The sequence below is a fragment of the Coffea arabica genome, chromosome 4c (assembly GCF_036785885.1).
Source record: "Coffea arabica cultivar ET-39 chromosome 4c, Coffea Arabica ET-39 HiFi, whole genome shotgun sequence".
Taxonomy (NCBI): Eukaryota; Viridiplantae; Streptophyta; class Magnoliopsida; order Gentianales; family Rubiaceae; genus Coffea; species Coffea arabica.
Genome location: NC_092316.1, coordinates 3,027,135 through 3,043,286, shown reverse-complemented (window position 1 = coordinate 3,043,286; position 16,152 = coordinate 3,027,135). Strand labels below are relative to the sequence as shown.

The window sequence follows — 16,152 nt, the reverse complement described above, 5'->3', positions numbered from 1 at the left end:
GGAAAAGGCTTGATTCGGAGGTGGATTTGATTGCATCCTTTCCTCTTTTATTTTTTTCCCATTTAATGACACCTCAATTTCAATGGATAGTCTCACAAAGTACCAATGTCAATTACAAATGAACCAATTGTAGCCATTGATTATTTGACTTGCACTAAAAAAAAGTCAAAAGAGTCCGTAATTCCCATGGATGACCAGCCCATGCTTAAAATACCAAAAAAGTGTATAAAGAAAAATTTGTCAGACTCAATTGTTGCCAAAGCAACCTTCAGAAGAACATACTTTTCAGAAGTGAACAAAACACAAAGCTTTCACATCCTGCTGAATTTGGTAGATCCTCTCATCATCTCTTTTGCCGGCTCATTGCAGAATCCGACTAGTGATGCTCATCATCAGAATGCCCTTCAGGATCTCCTCCGTGACCAACTACTTCTAACTGTGTACAAGAAAAATATTTTTAACAAATTAACCACAATAACTAAGCCATGGAGTCATGTATTTGTGGAGCCAGTAAAATCCCATTTGTAACCCCATCCATCACATTTACATGTCGGTCTCCACATAATGAAGCTAATCATAGCAACTAAGGCCCGGACATACCATCAACAAAATTTTATATTGGTCATATAAATGTATCAGACAAAAGGAAGGGCAAATTACTCAATCGTTCCTTTAGAGTTGACCTTGGAAAATTTGAGAAACAAGAAGCTACTTAATTTCCTTAACCATAAAAATCAAAACTGATCCCATCAAGTTGACTAATTCTAACCACGACAAATAATTTCTTTTACTCTGTCTTTATCAGTGCAAATAAGCGGACAAAAGAAGCACTCAAATTTGCATGTCAGCATACATCTTCACACGTATCTGCTTCAAAATATAATCAATATTAAAATTCTCAATTCCAGATTTACCATGCTACTCACCACAAAATATTGTGAGCACACTGGGCACTCATGCGGCTTATCCTTCTCAAGCCAGAACCATACAACGTCGTGCTCATCTTCTGTTAAAGGAGAAGACAATAAAATTATGCAGAAGTGAACATTACAACTTAGAGAAACTGCATTAAAATTCACTTAAATTCTTCCTTTTCCGTGACTTTCCATTTGAGAATTGACTATTACTGGTTCATCATAAACTGAAAAAGGAGGTAAGTTACAAGGACTTACCGCCTTCACCTCCTGGGCATCCAACAATTCTTTTGTTATAGACAGATTGAATGACTGCAGGTGCTTCCTGCAAGCGAGCAAGGCACAAAAATTGCATCAATATTGACAGTTCCAAGCATCAAAACAAATAGAACACAATCAAGTGCTACACAAATGAATTCATCAAAGACAGATTCTAAATTGAACAGCCAATGAACACTATTAAAGATTATACTTCAGAATTGGATAATGGATTTTCAACTAAAACCCAAAACTAAGTATCAAATACGCTTCAACGAAACTGAGGATAACTGAATGTGAAAGACAAGTGAAAGCTACTAAGTCCCTCAGCCTACCCTTCCATTTCCTTAGGCTTAATAAATTTCATTGTAAAATTAAGTAAAACTTTCTTTCCCCCTTCATCAAGCTTGAAATGCTTATAACTATGATAGCCCCTTTCTTTCTTCCCCTCTTTCTGGCTTAACTGCTCAGAACAACTCTGTCTCCTTGCATAGTCCCCCTAACCCCAACCTTCCTTGCGTATCCCATCAATTGGGACAGCTTTTGTGAGGGCCTCTCATTCATTCATTACATATGACATGAAAAGGAAAGAACAAGTTATTAAAACACAGATTTCTCTAATCATAATCAGTGTTAACTGGGTGGATTAGGGCCACTCACTCACATTAACCCAATAACAGTACCTAATCTTCATCAAAGATTATAAGCAAATATGTAGAACGTAACTCTGGCAAACTATATAAACCAAATTAACAAGTCATTATCCTAACTATTTGGTATAAGCTAGATGGTCACATTTACCCATGCAACTTCATTTCCATCACATGATTGCAATGCTACTCTTGGAATTAAGGAAATTTCTATTACCCAAGCAGCAACTTCAATTCCACTAGATTTGCAGTTTGAAAGCTGTGGAACTCTTAAAGACAATTGCAATAAAGTTCCAAGGGTCTCAGAATAGATCAAGGACAATGTGCTTCTAATCATGGGAGACATGGCATCAGACCACAAAGTTATGTATAAGGATGCAATGCTGGATTGCAGACCACAATTTGCTACATTTATACCTTTTGTTACAGTTTAAATGAACACCCCTTCAACCGAAAACCCACCACATTCGACATTGATGAACAGACAGCAATAGCTAAGTAAAAGAACTCCAATACATAGTTCTGAATATAAATCAAGATCTGCATCAATATCACTACTATTCACAGTTTTGCCATGTTTGAACAGTTACCAAGCACATATTCAATTATTTAAAATCACTTCAACGTCATCTCACAGCTACAGCAAGTAAATTTCTTTAAAGATGATTCACTGGTTCTTAAATATAATGGAATCAAGTCAAGCCATTTTTAATCAATGCTGTGCTAACACGAACAACAAAAATACGAATGAACATCGGAAACAGGGCTAAGCAGGTATGGAACCACTGGTTCAAGGAATTTAAACGAGTCTTACTTCTAACAATAATTAAAAATGTATTTGACAGATGAATAAGTTATAATTTATTTTATATTCACCTAGACCAATAAGGCATCCTACATATACCATGCCACAATAATTCTTTTGTTAATTCAGAGCCACCAGTAAGTGTTGTACAGACTAGCTAATTTGAAGCCAATCTCAGCATTTCAATCCTTGAATAACAACAATAGCAATATAAGCAACTACAGCTTAACAAAAAACAATGAGATAAGCTGAAAAAATTACTTGAAAAGCAAAAACATGAGACTGACCTTTGTACCAAAAGGACCAACGGGATAGTTGATTGCCAGAATATCCTTTCCCTAATCACCAAAAATAGAACAACTATCAACCATAGATGACACCTATCAATAAATTACCACTGAACAGCAGAATTTCAAAACCTCAAATATGTCCCTTTAAAATAATAAAGCCAACAATAACTAACTTTCTACAAAAAAATAATAATAATAATAAATAAAAGGAATTGTAAAAAAGAGTCTCACTTCAAGCTCAGCCTCAAGCTCTTCGCGCTCATGACCAGTCGCAATCGGCATTACATCCTCAACAGACTTTTTCGTTGCCACATTTGCTACACCAAACAAAATTCAACATAAATTTCACTCTTTTCTCCATTCAATCACAAACAAAGGCTTTATGAACGCGCACAAATGTAGAAGGAAAATGCCTGGAAGTAATCAGAGAGTGAATAGAAGATCCGACTGAAAAATTAGGGCTTGGATGGAAGCATACCAGATTCAGTGGAGAACTGACAAGAGAAGAGGGTGACGGATGGCCGAAATGACTCCGGAGATGAAGAGACGGCACCGGCGGCGGTGAATCGATGGGGCTTAGGAACCGATCGAGGAATAGACAAAGTTTTGAGCTGCAAAGAGACTAGTCTTCTCCACATGATTCTTCAGTGATTGAGCTAGGGTTTTGTCGGTCCGATCTCAGGTCGCCCCAGCGGATAGGTAAAACGAGGTTTTTGGCTTCTTTTTTATCACTGTTTGTTCGTAGAAAGTCTCTTTTGTTTCGGCGAATTTGGAGAAATGAGAACAAACCGTTTGGGCTTAGAGAGAGCCCAGGTCAAGAGTGCGGAGAGGGCGGTACTCGCTCTCGCTGGCCGAAGGGATAGGTAGCCTGCCAGAGGCTGCGGCACTGCTCCCTCTCTGGGGTTTGACTCGCTCGTGCCACAAGTTTTTGCGCGTGTGCAGGCTCTCTCTGCTGAAATTCCTAAACTAACCTTGTTAAGTCAAAATATGGCAAAAAGCAAAAAAAAAAAAAAAAAAAAAAAAAAAAAGAAATCATTCCTTTCTCTCCCTATTTTCCTTTCTTTTATATTCTCCTAATTTTGCTTCAAAGCAAAATATAATCCTAGAAAATCAAAGCATTTGATACTTTGCATATTTTGAAAGATGCTACAAAAAATTTTTGAGAAAAAATTGTGTATTATAATCAAGCATTGAGCGCAATAAAATACAAGTCGACTGATATTTTATTAACTCTTAATTACATTTATATGTTAATAACACGCATTTATACCTCAAGATGAGTTGTATTCTAAAATGAAATGACCAAATTGGCAAGAAATTTTTGCGTCATTAATGAATTCTAATGCCTGAATTTTCTGACGATATATTAGTCCTTCGGGGAAGTATTTACCTGGACTTTCTTTTTGAAAGGACCATAATCGTGGTTATTGGCGCATTCTACATTTTGGAAGTTGAAGCTCGACGGAAAGGCCTGGCCATGTTGTCTACCGGGGAGGAAATTTTCAATGCATTAATTCTGTTGACAGTGACGCACATACAGAGATGCCATTGAGAAGGAGAATGAGGAACATCTCAGAGGCAATCTAATCTTCTTTGCTACCAATGCTGGGAGCTGGGAATAACTGGCTGGTTTTCAGAATATAGGATGAGGATAGTTGAAGAATTTCATGATGTAGGACGTCTACAACATTTCTTACCGTGAACAATGTATTAATAAATCACAAAGAGAAGATTTTTTTTTTTTTTTGTTTAGGGGTATCCCAACCTTTCGGCTAAACTAATCTCCTAAATCCATGTAGAACCTTGCTCCAAAAATACACAGTAAGGTAAGGTACCACACGAAAATCGATCATTGAACCCGCTGGTAGAAACCAGGTCACGGACGGGCACAAAGAGAAGATTTGCCAGGCCGATTTTTGTTGGTCTATATAAGAAATGGCTTTCTAATAGCTAATTGAAGGACATTAGTTTGTGTCAGTATAATACGCATAAATTCCTAAATCCACTGCAGAGAACTATTCATGAGAGTCGTGTTTCCAATTTAAAGGTACTAGACATTTACAGAATCCAGATAGATTTTGGATTAAAGAGAACCCGTCTGCTGAAATCAATGAGCAATCAAATGTTACCACCGAGATTCATTGCCGAAGATGGTTACTGCAGCTTCCATTGGTATCCGGCTTGTGATCAAGGGATCACAAAAAAGATGCCTTTTTCTTTCCTCCGATGAAGGTGATCATAGTACAACTCGATCATTAATCCTTCAGCCTTATTTTCCTGCCTGCTAACATGAAATTAATCTTGACCTCAACCTATCGACTTTTGTTTTAATCTTTTTGATTTGGACTCTTGGATCATATCTTCCTCCAGTTTTCTTCTCAACTTCTTCAGATCTTCCTCACTCACAGTGCCATTTAGTTTTTTGTTTAACTCATATGCTTCAGCTAATCTCCTTCGACATTCCTTGCTTGCAGAATCATGGGAAACCACTGCAAGACAAGAACTCCAGTAAAATATGCAGAATATACCATTCTTTTGACTTGGTGCAATCCAAAACTAAGCTTCAAAGTAACTAAACAAACTAGCATAAGAAAATTGGAAAGAGAAAATACTGTAGTTTGAATGATGAGCAGTTTGATGTGATGTTACTAGAGACGTATCTTTTATGCTATGTACGAGAACTTGAACATTTCACAGAACTGATTTGGAAGACGAAGTCATTCCAGGAACCAGCTTTGTTCCCCGTTCATTTTGGGTACATTTGCATAACTCGTAAATTAATGATCATTCTAACTTTCTCAAATGAAAGTCCATGAAAATGATTCGAAGAAGATGAATCAGGGAAGCAATTGCTCAGGATTTAAAGCAAAGCACTAAGAAACTTCAAATTTGAGATATGTTCATGGCCTTTCTGAAGAATGGGTTGGTTGCTTTCCATATTTGAGCAATTAAAATGATGCTCGAGAAAAAAAAAAAAAAAAAAAACTGTAGCTGGAGTCCCAAATCAGACCGCGGCAGATATGGGCAATCAGACAGAAGCGGGAAAGCATATAGGCAAGACTCTGACCTGGTTTCGGATAATCCTTTCCAATTATGCATTTAGCTTTAGTTTGGATGCTTAGAGGAGCACACCAGGGCTCATAAATATACTCCTTTGGCATATCTGCACGTAGAAATGAAGTTTACAGTTTCTGAGACTGGCTAAAGCAAGTAAATAAACCAAGAAGTCATTCATGTTTAACATACCTTTTAACACAGGAAGAAAATGCCTAATATAATTGCCATTGGGATCATATTTTTTCCCAAAAGAGATAGGAGAATAAATGCGGTTATACTGCAAAAGACAGTTACATTAGAATGCTACTAGTAGTAGTTCATAGAAACTTTGTGGAACTACAAAGAACCCAGTCTGCATTTACACATACTGACTGCAACACTGTGGTTTCACCAAATTAATGATCCAGAAAAATTGTTCAAAAATTTGAACTGCCAATATTTGTTCAACTATTTGAACATTTTCCCATCTTTTTTTTTTTTTGGATCACTTGATCTCATCAAGTTTGGAATGCTTGTTAACCTTCTGGTCATCAGCTCGGTAGCTCAAATAAGACAACCATGACATGCGAGTGATAAATTGAGAAATGTGAACCATACCTGGTAGAAAAAGGATGAGCATGACAACCATAACCAGTTTCCATTATTTATTGCCCAATCTGAATCAACAAGAAGTCTCTCAAAGACATCACGGCCTTTCTCCCAATGCACATACTGTCAGCACAAGCATGTCAGACAAAAAAATGGTAAAGGGTAAACTGTATTGCCACTTAATGTTGAAGTCCATTACCAGATCTCCACGCGTTAGAAAGCAAGCAACACAATGCCTTGCAAGATGGTGCATCCAACCCCACTTCCGAAGCTGTGGCAATTTTATACGAGACTTAGATATAGTAGTACGGTGTAATCTGAAATTTGGATAAATCTCTAGTAACAGAGTCTCTACCTTTAACAATCAAGGAATTTCAAATCTGAACCTTACCTGAACCATAATGGCATCAATCCAGGGGAAACCTGTCCTTGCATCTCTCCAAGCTGCAAGCAGCTCATCATTGCTATCCCATGGTATCTATGTCAAATATCAAATGATCATTTGTAAGCACGAAGACTAACCTTCCTAGCATAAAACTAATTGGCACTAACCAAATGTTATAAGGCTAACAATACCAACTTCCAGTCTTCTGCAATACGAGAAACATACTTACCAAATGTGCAAAGGATTTGCCAAATGAAAGTTCAGAATTTTTAAAGGTCTTAACAATTATCAAATCATTGAATTAACTAATATTAAAATAATTTGCAACCAGAGTATCCAACTATTCTTCTATTCTTTAGATCATTGAATCCCTCTTCAATTTCTCCCTTCATTTCCTCATCTGGAGATCACTATACTAATATTTATTGGATTCCCAGCCTAGATATTACATTGTTTAAAGCTGCTCTCCCCAATTAAGAGAAATGATCAATTATAGCATAGAACTATTCCTGAATTTCTGCATTTTCTAGCTGATTGGACATATATTAATGTAACATGAAACTATTTCTGTACAGACTAAATTGTGGTTTTTAAAAAAGGACCATATGTTTGTCAATATACTTAAGGGGAGACTCTCTCCCTCCCCTCCCCCCCCCCCGGCCGCCCAACACACATTCACAATCCTATCCTTCATTTTTTGTCAGCAAGCTTGAAGGCATTAAGATTTAAATCATCAACCAAAAGCAAACTCATAGCTGCACAGCTCCCACAATTTACGTGCCCAAATTTTGCTGAGACAAAAAAGGTTGGGCACTTAGTTATATTACCTGCTTGCATATTCTATTTCCGCGCATCTTATCGAAATTGGGGGTGCCAAAAGCAACTGTGTAGAAAAAATCTCGCCACAGCAACTGCAGAAGTTGATGAGCCAGTCAGATGAGGGGAGTAAAATTTGGAGAAGCATCAGTAAGCTGACCTGTCCAAGAAGGGAAACTGGTGGAGACGTGTGCCTCTTAACATTTTTCTGAACTTCCTGAATGCACTGGTAGAAGTACCTGGGTGACAGACAACCGAACTTCCAACAAAATTGAAAGAGGAGGGTAATAGATTAGAATACTTTGGACAAATGGCCGAACATCAATCCAGTGTTTTGTACTTACTTTCAAGTACGGTGACAAAACAGTTGTAGCTGGTTTTAGAAATGCAGATGGATCCCCCTTGGGTTTCTCAAAGTTTGCTACCCAGTCCTAAGAAACATGCGTTGTTCCATGATCAAATGGAAATGTACCAGAAAGAAAAACTCAATGAGAGACAGCTGGAACTACTAGTATAATAGTGCAACAAACACAAAATAGGATGAACCATGTATTCATAGTGTTGAGTTAGAAAGGGACATATTACAAAGAAAGGAGAACAAACGTTTTCCTGGTACTGTTTTTCAACGTAATCAATAAATATACCAGATAAAGCAAGACAAAGACAGGTGAGGGGGAGACATTGTCAACACAGGAATATTGGAAAATATTTTTCCATTCATGTGCAAGCAAGCCAAATAAATATAAGAAGTTAGCCATCCTATGAATTTGAGAGTTGAGACAATGGCAATGCTAGCCAACCTTGTCAGCAATTGATTCACTCAGTCGCCTCAAAGCTTCTGATTCACCACCTGTAATAGGAGTCCTTTCATCCTGCTGAATAGTATTTCTTAGAAGATGTTCATCTGTGAAGGCCTCTTAAGAAGTTCATAACGTCCTACCTCTTCACTTTCCTTGTAACCAAGGTCATTTAACGATGGAACTTCAGAGATGGTGCAACTCCCAAGATTTCCAGGAGGAGGAAGACAAGAAAGCGAAGTTGAAAGGCAAGATGAACTCCAGAAGGGTTGACCAGCAACTTTGATAAACGATTGATAGCTTAAAGGTGGTGTCCCCCCATTCTTTGATATCAAATTGAGCAGATGGACCAAGAGACAGTAAAATGAAATCAGAAAATATTTTAACAAAAATTTCTTGAAAAATGTGGTATCAACAAGTATGTTCAGCAGGAATGCACAAGACAATTTACATGTAGGAAGGAAATTATCCGGTTAAATAGTCTCAGGTGAAAAGGAGGAAAAAGAATTAGCTTGTCTAAAGTTGTGTCAACTTTAGGAATGACTTAATTACCTTCTGGATGATCTCTGCAGGATTGAAGAGTGTATGGCTCACTGGAGAAAATATCTCTATACCAACTAAAGAAGCATAGCTCTGTCAAAGGAAATGTTATACATCTATTACCACATTCGCACTGCAAGCATTAAAACATGCTACAGATTTCAATGAATCAAGAGCTATAAGAAACAAAGGTGTCCCAAACACTCTTCATCCAGGGAAGAATTCTCACCTTGACCTTATCATCTAAAGCTTGATAATATGGTTCTGTATCAAATTCAAAGCATAGCTTGCTTATGTTCCACTTGAACCTCCAAAGAAACAGAACCATCATCAGAAATTACAGAATCATCACATAACCATACTAAAGACAAAATTTTAAGCTCTTTTTGACTACCCATTTCTAAGGGCCTGAAAACTCGTCCTGGTACCCAGTTTTAGGCCTACATTATACTTCAGTAAACATTCAAGACCCCAGGAAAAAAAAAACATTGTCGGTGCCACAGGTACTAACCACAATTCTGAATTGATAATGCCAAGATTAATTCATAAGTAGCAAAAGCAGAGGACTTGACAGTTGAGAAGTTAACCCCCAAAAAAAATTATTACCTCCTTCAGGCAATGAATCACCATTTCACTTGGTTCACCCTTGAGCACCAATAATCGCGAACCAAGATTCTTTAAACTTTTATCCAGATCAGTGAGGCTTTCCAGTAGGAAACGAATCCGGTTCAGACCAGCACGAGCTGAACCCGGGGAGAATGCTGTTGGGTCGGGCTCCATATAGCGCGGGTCGATCACGAAAACCGGGTATACATGCTTGGAATCTTTAGCAGCGTAGTCGAGAGCTGGATTGTCGTGGATCCGAAGACCCTTTCGGAACCACATAAGAGAGTTTGACCCGGGATCCATTTTAGCCATGGGCAGGCCCGAGGAAGACACAGAGCGGAAATGATGAGATAATAATTTCATCGGAAGCTAATGCGTGGTTTTAAACGGCTTACGTGTTTCCCGCCTTAAATGGGAGAGTGGGTGTGGCTAATGTGCGCCACAATGACGTGGCTAGTTCTTGTGGCACACGTTAGCCCCACCCGCTCTTCCATTGTTGTTTATGTGTACAGTGCGCCGCTGGTTGACAAAGTGCCACGTCGAAAACTCAATGAGCTTACTGGGCTAGAGGGGGCTCAATGCTTGGGTAAGCCGCAAGCCTAGCAACACATTTGGGCCTAATTAATTTATGGTTGAGTCAACATGGGCTTGAAATGATAATTCGGGCTTTTAAACTGTTTTTGCTCGTTCAAAAGGACCAAAGCTTTACGAAAATTTTTTTTAGGATGTGTTTGTTTGCAAGGAAAAATATTAAGGAAAGTCAGTTATTTTTTCTTTCATGTATATTTGGCAAGCACTAAGCAGGGGGATAGTTGAAGCATTTTCTTGCACTTTCTTGCATTTTGCATCCTATAAAATTTGCAGGATTTCAAAGGAAAATAGGTTAAGTTAGACACAAAATTTTAACAACTACCACTAACTATCACTAACTTCCCATTTTCCCTCAAAATTTTTCTTGCTAACCAAATATAAACCACAAAACAATTTTCGTTTTCTTTTACTTCACTTTCTTAATTTGCTTCTATTCAAATAGAGCCTAAATATTTTATAAGGGATCTAGTGTTAGTTAGCACGACCAAATACGGATATTAACAATTGGAATGGTGAGGTATTAGGTTCGATTTCAAAGATTTGGAGTCCTTTTTTATTCATTTATAAAGATTAGAGTCTCCTTAAACCTAAAAATTGCATCATGCACTTCTTCTTTTAAAAAAATTTTTTTTTTGCTCCCTAGAAGTCAATGAAGCGTAATGGTGATCGATCACAATGAGCTAGAATATATGCAAGTGATTCCAAAGTTATCTTCTTGTACCCCTACACGTACACGTACACGTACGTACCTAGAATAATTTACACAAACAAATAAAAGTTCACCCTTAATTCCCAAAAAAAAAAAAAAAAAAGGGTTCAAGGGTGAATGTGCTACTGTTTAGAGGCATAACCAAAATTTAAAGGCATGCAGCTGAAGGTAAAAAAGATGATATAATTCCTGTATATAACATTTACGCATTCATGGTCGTAACTAGGTACAAGTGAGAATACTAGCTATCTAGGCTTATATGACAGTAAGTCTTTGAGATCCTACTGGCTACAATTTTTGGAACATAATGGGTGCACCATACTGTGGATATAGAAGCATCTGAACAGTGGGTGCATGCTGGTAAGTTGGCGATAGATCAAAAGAGAAGCGTTGTAGAATCATAGCAATGGCTAATTTCGCTTGCAATATGGCTAGATTCTGGCCAATGCATCTACGGGAGCCTAATCCGAAAGGCAGGAAAGCCATTGAATGCCTGGCTGCATGTCCTACCCCTCCCGCAAATCTGGCGGGGTTAAACTCATTTGCATCGTTGCCCCACAACTCTGGATCATGATGAACGGCCACGATTGGTATGAGGAGCTCTGTGCCCTGTGGGATCCTTAGGTCTCCCAATTCTACATCCACCTTGGCCCTCCTGATTGCTGCCACTGCTGGTGGATATAATCTCAGAGATTCATTCAATATCATGCCCAGCTGCGGATAATTAATTAAGGTGAATAAAATTGTAATAGCAACGAAATTAATTAAGAACATGGGCTTGATTAAACCTAAACATATCCTTGAGACTTGAGAGCTAGATAGGGTCAAACTGACAGCCAAGTTCTTATGAACGATGAACCAAAACTTGCACAATCTAGATTTTCACTGATCTCATTCTCTAAAACTTGTGTTTCAAAGCGTGGCAGGATGAAGACTAGGAAAACTAACATTGAGGGATGGAAGATATTTTGTTAACGTTAGGTTGTGGATAAGTATAACCTCCAAATTAAAGAGGCAAGATTTTGGGGCTCCCCTTGGGAAGTACAGTGTCGGGTTGCATTTCTGTTTTCCGGAGAAGAAGACCGAAAGCAGCTAATAATAATGCCCGGAAAGTTGCTGAAAACACCCAAAGTTTTTCGATTCTCTTCTAAAGCCCCAAAAGTTGGACACTCTAACTTTAGTTCAAGGACAAACTAGTAGTAATATAAATCCAGTCACCAGGCACCAAAAAAACATCCCAAGCCGAGGCCTTTTTGGCTTGAGGACAAATCTGCCGCCCGGCTTCCTCCTTCATAAGACGCACACAAGGACCGGATGAATATTATGTTCTACGTACCCAAAGAGAAAGAGAAAAGGTACACCTGTTTTTTTTATGTTTGTTTGTTTAATGCTTCGATATGAATTGATTAGTTTACCGATCAAACTATACCAGGACGGACCGTCTTTAAGACTTGACTTAACTAGTAGGATATGATTAGCTTTGCATGAAAAAAAATATCACTTTTTTTTTTTTTTTGTGGAAAAAAACTAGTAACGCTAACTGACTGAGACTTCTCCCAACCAGCGTCCATTCAGCAAAAAAATCATTGGGAAAGATATATAGTATAAAATTTAGGGTTTAGCTCACCGTCCTAAGCGTGGCAACATCGTCTTCAGTAGGTGTATCACGTGCTCCGCACACCCTCAAGACCTCCTCACGTGCCAGTTCCTGCCACTTAGGATGCATAGCTAATAAAATGGTCGTCCACGTCAGCAAGTTTGATGTGGTGTGCTTTCCGGCGAAGAAAACTGTCTTGCATTCCTCAACAATGTCATGAACTGTGATGGACGACGAGGACATTAATGACGACGTGTTTGAATTCGAAGTTGAATTATTTGGGACTGTTTTTTTTGTTGTTTCCTTCAAACTGGCCTTGATCATGAGTTCCAGCAAATCGTTTGGACATTCCTCTGACAACCCCTTGGCACTCGCATTTTTTCTCCTCTTGTCGATGAGTTTCATCAAGGATTTTCTAATTTCTTTGTCCAGTCTCCAAGAAATTCTGTTCTTTTTGGTGGGCAAAAACCTGTGGCAGCAATCATAAACAAATCAGTTCAAATTCGCAAGATTCTGAAGTTAAACCGTGTTTGGACAAGGGCGACAACTGCATGACCTATATATACAGTACTGTATATCATATTACTAGCTAGCTATATATATATATATATATATATATATATGCAGCAAAATGTTTAATTAATCAAATTAATTACCTATAACCCGGAATGAACACTTTTTGATATGCTTCAGTGGCATAGACCATTTGCTGAGCTTGAAGTTGGTAAATAGCCCTTCCATCTTCATAGCTACTTCCGAATGCTGTGCGGGTGATGACATCTTCTGCCAAGTTTTGGAACCATTCTGAGACTTCAATTTCCACCTTGCCGTCATTTGACGACATTTTGGACCATTGTTTCAGCATCTTCCCCATGCTATTCGCCATCATGGGTATCATCAGCTACACATACCAAAACAAGAGAAAATGGACACATGCAATGGGATGTTGATCAATGCATCTTAACCAAAAGGCAGCTTACAACTTTAACTAATTAAAACTGTTAAAAAATCGTAAAAAAAAAATTTTTATATACCTTGAGATTTTTTATGTGGAAGGCTGGTGTAATGATCTTTCTATGATGAGCCCATTTTTCTCCTTTGAGACTTAATAGACCATCACCTTCAAGCTTCTTAACAAGGGGAGGTGGTTCATTTTTCTCAAAGTATTCTGACTTTGTAACGAAAATGTCTCTAATAAGGACAGGGTCAGCTATGGTGAGACGAGGTGTATGTCCGAACCATACAAGAAAGCTTGCGCCTGCAATATTGAGAGAGCCAGCTTATTTTAAACCCTTCAAAGTTTTGATAGAAAAAGGGAAGGAGAAAAGAAAAGAAACGGACAAATTATGCTAGCTGTGGAACTGGTGTAACGGGCATTTTATGGACAAGGGAAGTTAGGCACATTAGTGGAACGTTTTCTGGAATTTAAACGCCTTGATGAAATATATTCTGGCACTTAATAAAAACATATTCTGCCTTCCGTAGTTTAGAAGACGCATGGTACTTTCGAAGACAACACTTCAAGGGTTAAATTTCTTGTAACTGCTAAAATTACTAGATGAACAGTTTGAGAATTCAACTGAAACCAAACGAAGAACAAGAAGAAGCCAAAAGAAAAACAGCAGTTCGAAACTTTTGGATGCTTGTTTCTAACTTTGCATCTACAAAGGAAAAAATGAATGAAGCGCGCGTTATGATTTCATGTCAAGTAGACACCACCTCTTGGACGAGTACAAAAAGATGTGGCCCTGAGCAAACACTAGGAAAATGATGGCCTTGAATCATACTCCCTTAGACAAGATGTCAAAAACTTTTAGGAAAACCATTTGTCTCAAGAAGACAAAATCATTAGTACTTGTACGTTCAGAAGCCAAACCAATATTCTATTAGTTGAAAACCAAAGATGGATAGAATTAAACGAAGAGAGTCTGAAAATCATGGCTTGACTCATCCGCAGTAACCTCAAATGGAAAGAAAAATATGACGGGAAACGAGTCTCGAGTACCATAGATTTTCTTCCAATGATGATAGAAAGACAGAACCCTGGGGAGTATGTTGTGAGAAAGAGGCATTTCTTGGGAGGAAGCCCTGGACATCAAACTTGCAAGCTCCTTGAGGTTTCCAAGAAAGAAATGATACTCTGGGCCTTTAATTCCTTGCTGTAAAAACTGATACTCAACTCTTCTTGGCAGCCACCAGTAGTGAACCAAAACCTTGCAAACACATACTGCTAGAAAATATGAGATAAGCAGAAGCCAAAACCAGTGGAAGGTTTCTGCCATGGTTATAACGAGAATTTCCTTTTGCAGATTTAGTAGTACGTAGTTGGTTTCCTGAATTCTACTCTCTGCAAATATTTGAGAGTTCGAAACCAAAAGAGAGAGACAGAGAGAGAAAGAGATCAAAGGGAGGCCTGTGTATTATATAGTAATAAGTTATGGAGGAGGGATTGCCGGAAAGTTTGCTTAACTAAGCGAGGCAAGCCAGGGAATGCGGAAAAGCCGCTATATATGAGTCATAGCTCTATAGTCAACTAATGGTGGTGTCAAGACTGGGACAATCCTAGCCCCTGGGGTCTGGACCTTGTACAAACATCTCAAATACATACAATAAAAGAAAAATGAGCACCTTTTGAAGTAGGGGGTAAAAAGATAAAAGAAACAAGGCATATATAGCAGTTTATGATTTATTTATTGCTAAACTTGTCTTCATACTACCCCCCCCCCCCCAACACACACACACACACACACAAAAGAAAAAGAATTTTCTAAAATTTTAGATTATAGGTCCAAATCTCATAATAGAATTCTATTTTCAACGAACTTATTAGTTTCTAGTGTGTTTTCTTTGATTTTGAATTCTAATTTCAAGTTCATGTATACATGATGTATGAACACGTCCTTTGAATTCAAAGAGGCAGAAAGAATTTAGGTCTCAAAAGTGAAAAGTTGACTCCAAAATTTATTTCCTGTGCACCTGTTGAAGGATGGTAAGCGGTCAATGTCCTACTATGTCATAAGCACAGGAAAATTTTGTGCACCGACTAGCTTGGATGCTGATAAGATCTCCATCAACGACAGGTAATTAATTAATAACCAGCAGTAGGTTCTGATGTACAGTGAACAACCGCGCATGCCATGCCATGCAATTTCTTGTGGGGCTTTTGCTTATTTGCTATATTTGCCGAAGTAAAACAATATGTATGAATAAGCATGTATAGCCTTGGAAACATGTAGTCGATTGGTGCACTGGAAAGTTTGTCTTGACTGAGAAAATGGAAGTTACTATGGCGTATCCATCCAGTTCATTATACCCACCTAAGTGCTTGCTTTCAATCACTTTCGTTGAGTGTCATAGATGAATAATGACTTGAAACCTAACTAGCCCCCACCAATTCAGATGATAATTTATTTGTATGATACAAATACATTGAACTGCGCCATCTAGATTTCCAAAAATTTCCAGCGGTCTGATATCACGTTGATGAAGATGCAGGACCATATTTCATTTGCAGGAAGAAAAGCAGGAGTCATATGCACTTCCTTACTA

General features: G+C 38.2%; 3 protein-coding genes across 4 annotated transcripts; all 3 read right to left on the bottom strand.

Annotated features, from left to right (window-relative positions):
• Nucleotides 1–112: 112 nt before the first annotated feature.
• On the bottom strand, nucleotides 113–3,820 carry LOC113738356 (cytochrome c oxidase subunit 5b-1, mitochondrial-like). The gene is made up of 6 exons (XM_027265532.2): nucleotides 3,396–3,820; nucleotides 3,149–3,234; nucleotides 2,915–2,965; nucleotides 1,173–1,239; nucleotides 927–1,006; nucleotides 113–436 (listed from the first exon to the last, which is right to left on the bottom strand). The coding sequence occupies exons 1-6, from the start codon at nucleotides 3,553–3,555 to the stop codon at nucleotides 377–379; spliced, it is 504 nt and encodes a 167-aa protein (XP_027121333.2). The 5' UTR covers nucleotides 3,556–3,820; the 3' UTR covers nucleotides 113–376.
• Nucleotides 3,821–4,817: 997 nt separating this feature from the next.
• Nucleotides 4,818–10,113, bottom strand: LOC113741567 ((6-4)DNA photolyase-like). 2 transcript variants are annotated; one of them, XM_027269106.2, is made up of 14 exons: nucleotides 9,707–10,113; nucleotides 9,330–9,401; nucleotides 9,113–9,193; nucleotides 8,704–8,883; nucleotides 8,564–8,638; nucleotides 8,108–8,194; nucleotides 7,924–8,022; nucleotides 7,775–7,858; nucleotides 6,954–7,040; nucleotides 6,762–6,833; nucleotides 6,572–6,685; nucleotides 6,164–6,251; nucleotides 5,985–6,080; nucleotides 4,818–5,406 (listed from the first exon to the last, which is right to left on the bottom strand). In XM_027269106.2, exons 1-14 carry the CDS (start codon nucleotides 10,067–10,069, stop codon nucleotides 5,225–5,227), a joined length of 1,680 nt encoding a protein of 559 aa, XP_027124907.2. In that variant the 5' UTR covers nucleotides 10,070–10,113; the 3' UTR covers nucleotides 4,818–5,224. The 2 variants fall into 2 exon arrangements, with proteins under 2 accessions (XP_027124907.2, XP_027124908.2); XM_027269107.2 differs by having other exon boundaries at nucleotides 8,564–8,635; nucleotides 9,707–10,112.
• Nucleotides 10,114–11,169: 1,056 nt separating this feature from the next.
• LOC113741958 (cytochrome P450 734A1-like) lies at nucleotides 11,170–15,238 on the bottom strand. The gene is made up of 5 exons (XM_027269632.2): nucleotides 14,609–15,238; nucleotides 13,638–13,861; nucleotides 13,260–13,504; nucleotides 12,634–13,072; nucleotides 11,170–11,720 (listed from the first exon to the last, which is right to left on the bottom strand). The coding sequence occupies exons 1-5, from the start codon at nucleotides 14,883–14,885 to the stop codon at nucleotides 11,295–11,297; spliced, it is 1,611 nt and encodes a 536-aa protein (XP_027125433.2). The 5' UTR covers nucleotides 14,886–15,238; the 3' UTR covers nucleotides 11,170–11,294.
• Between the last annotated feature and the right edge of the window lie 914 nt (nucleotides 15,239–16,152).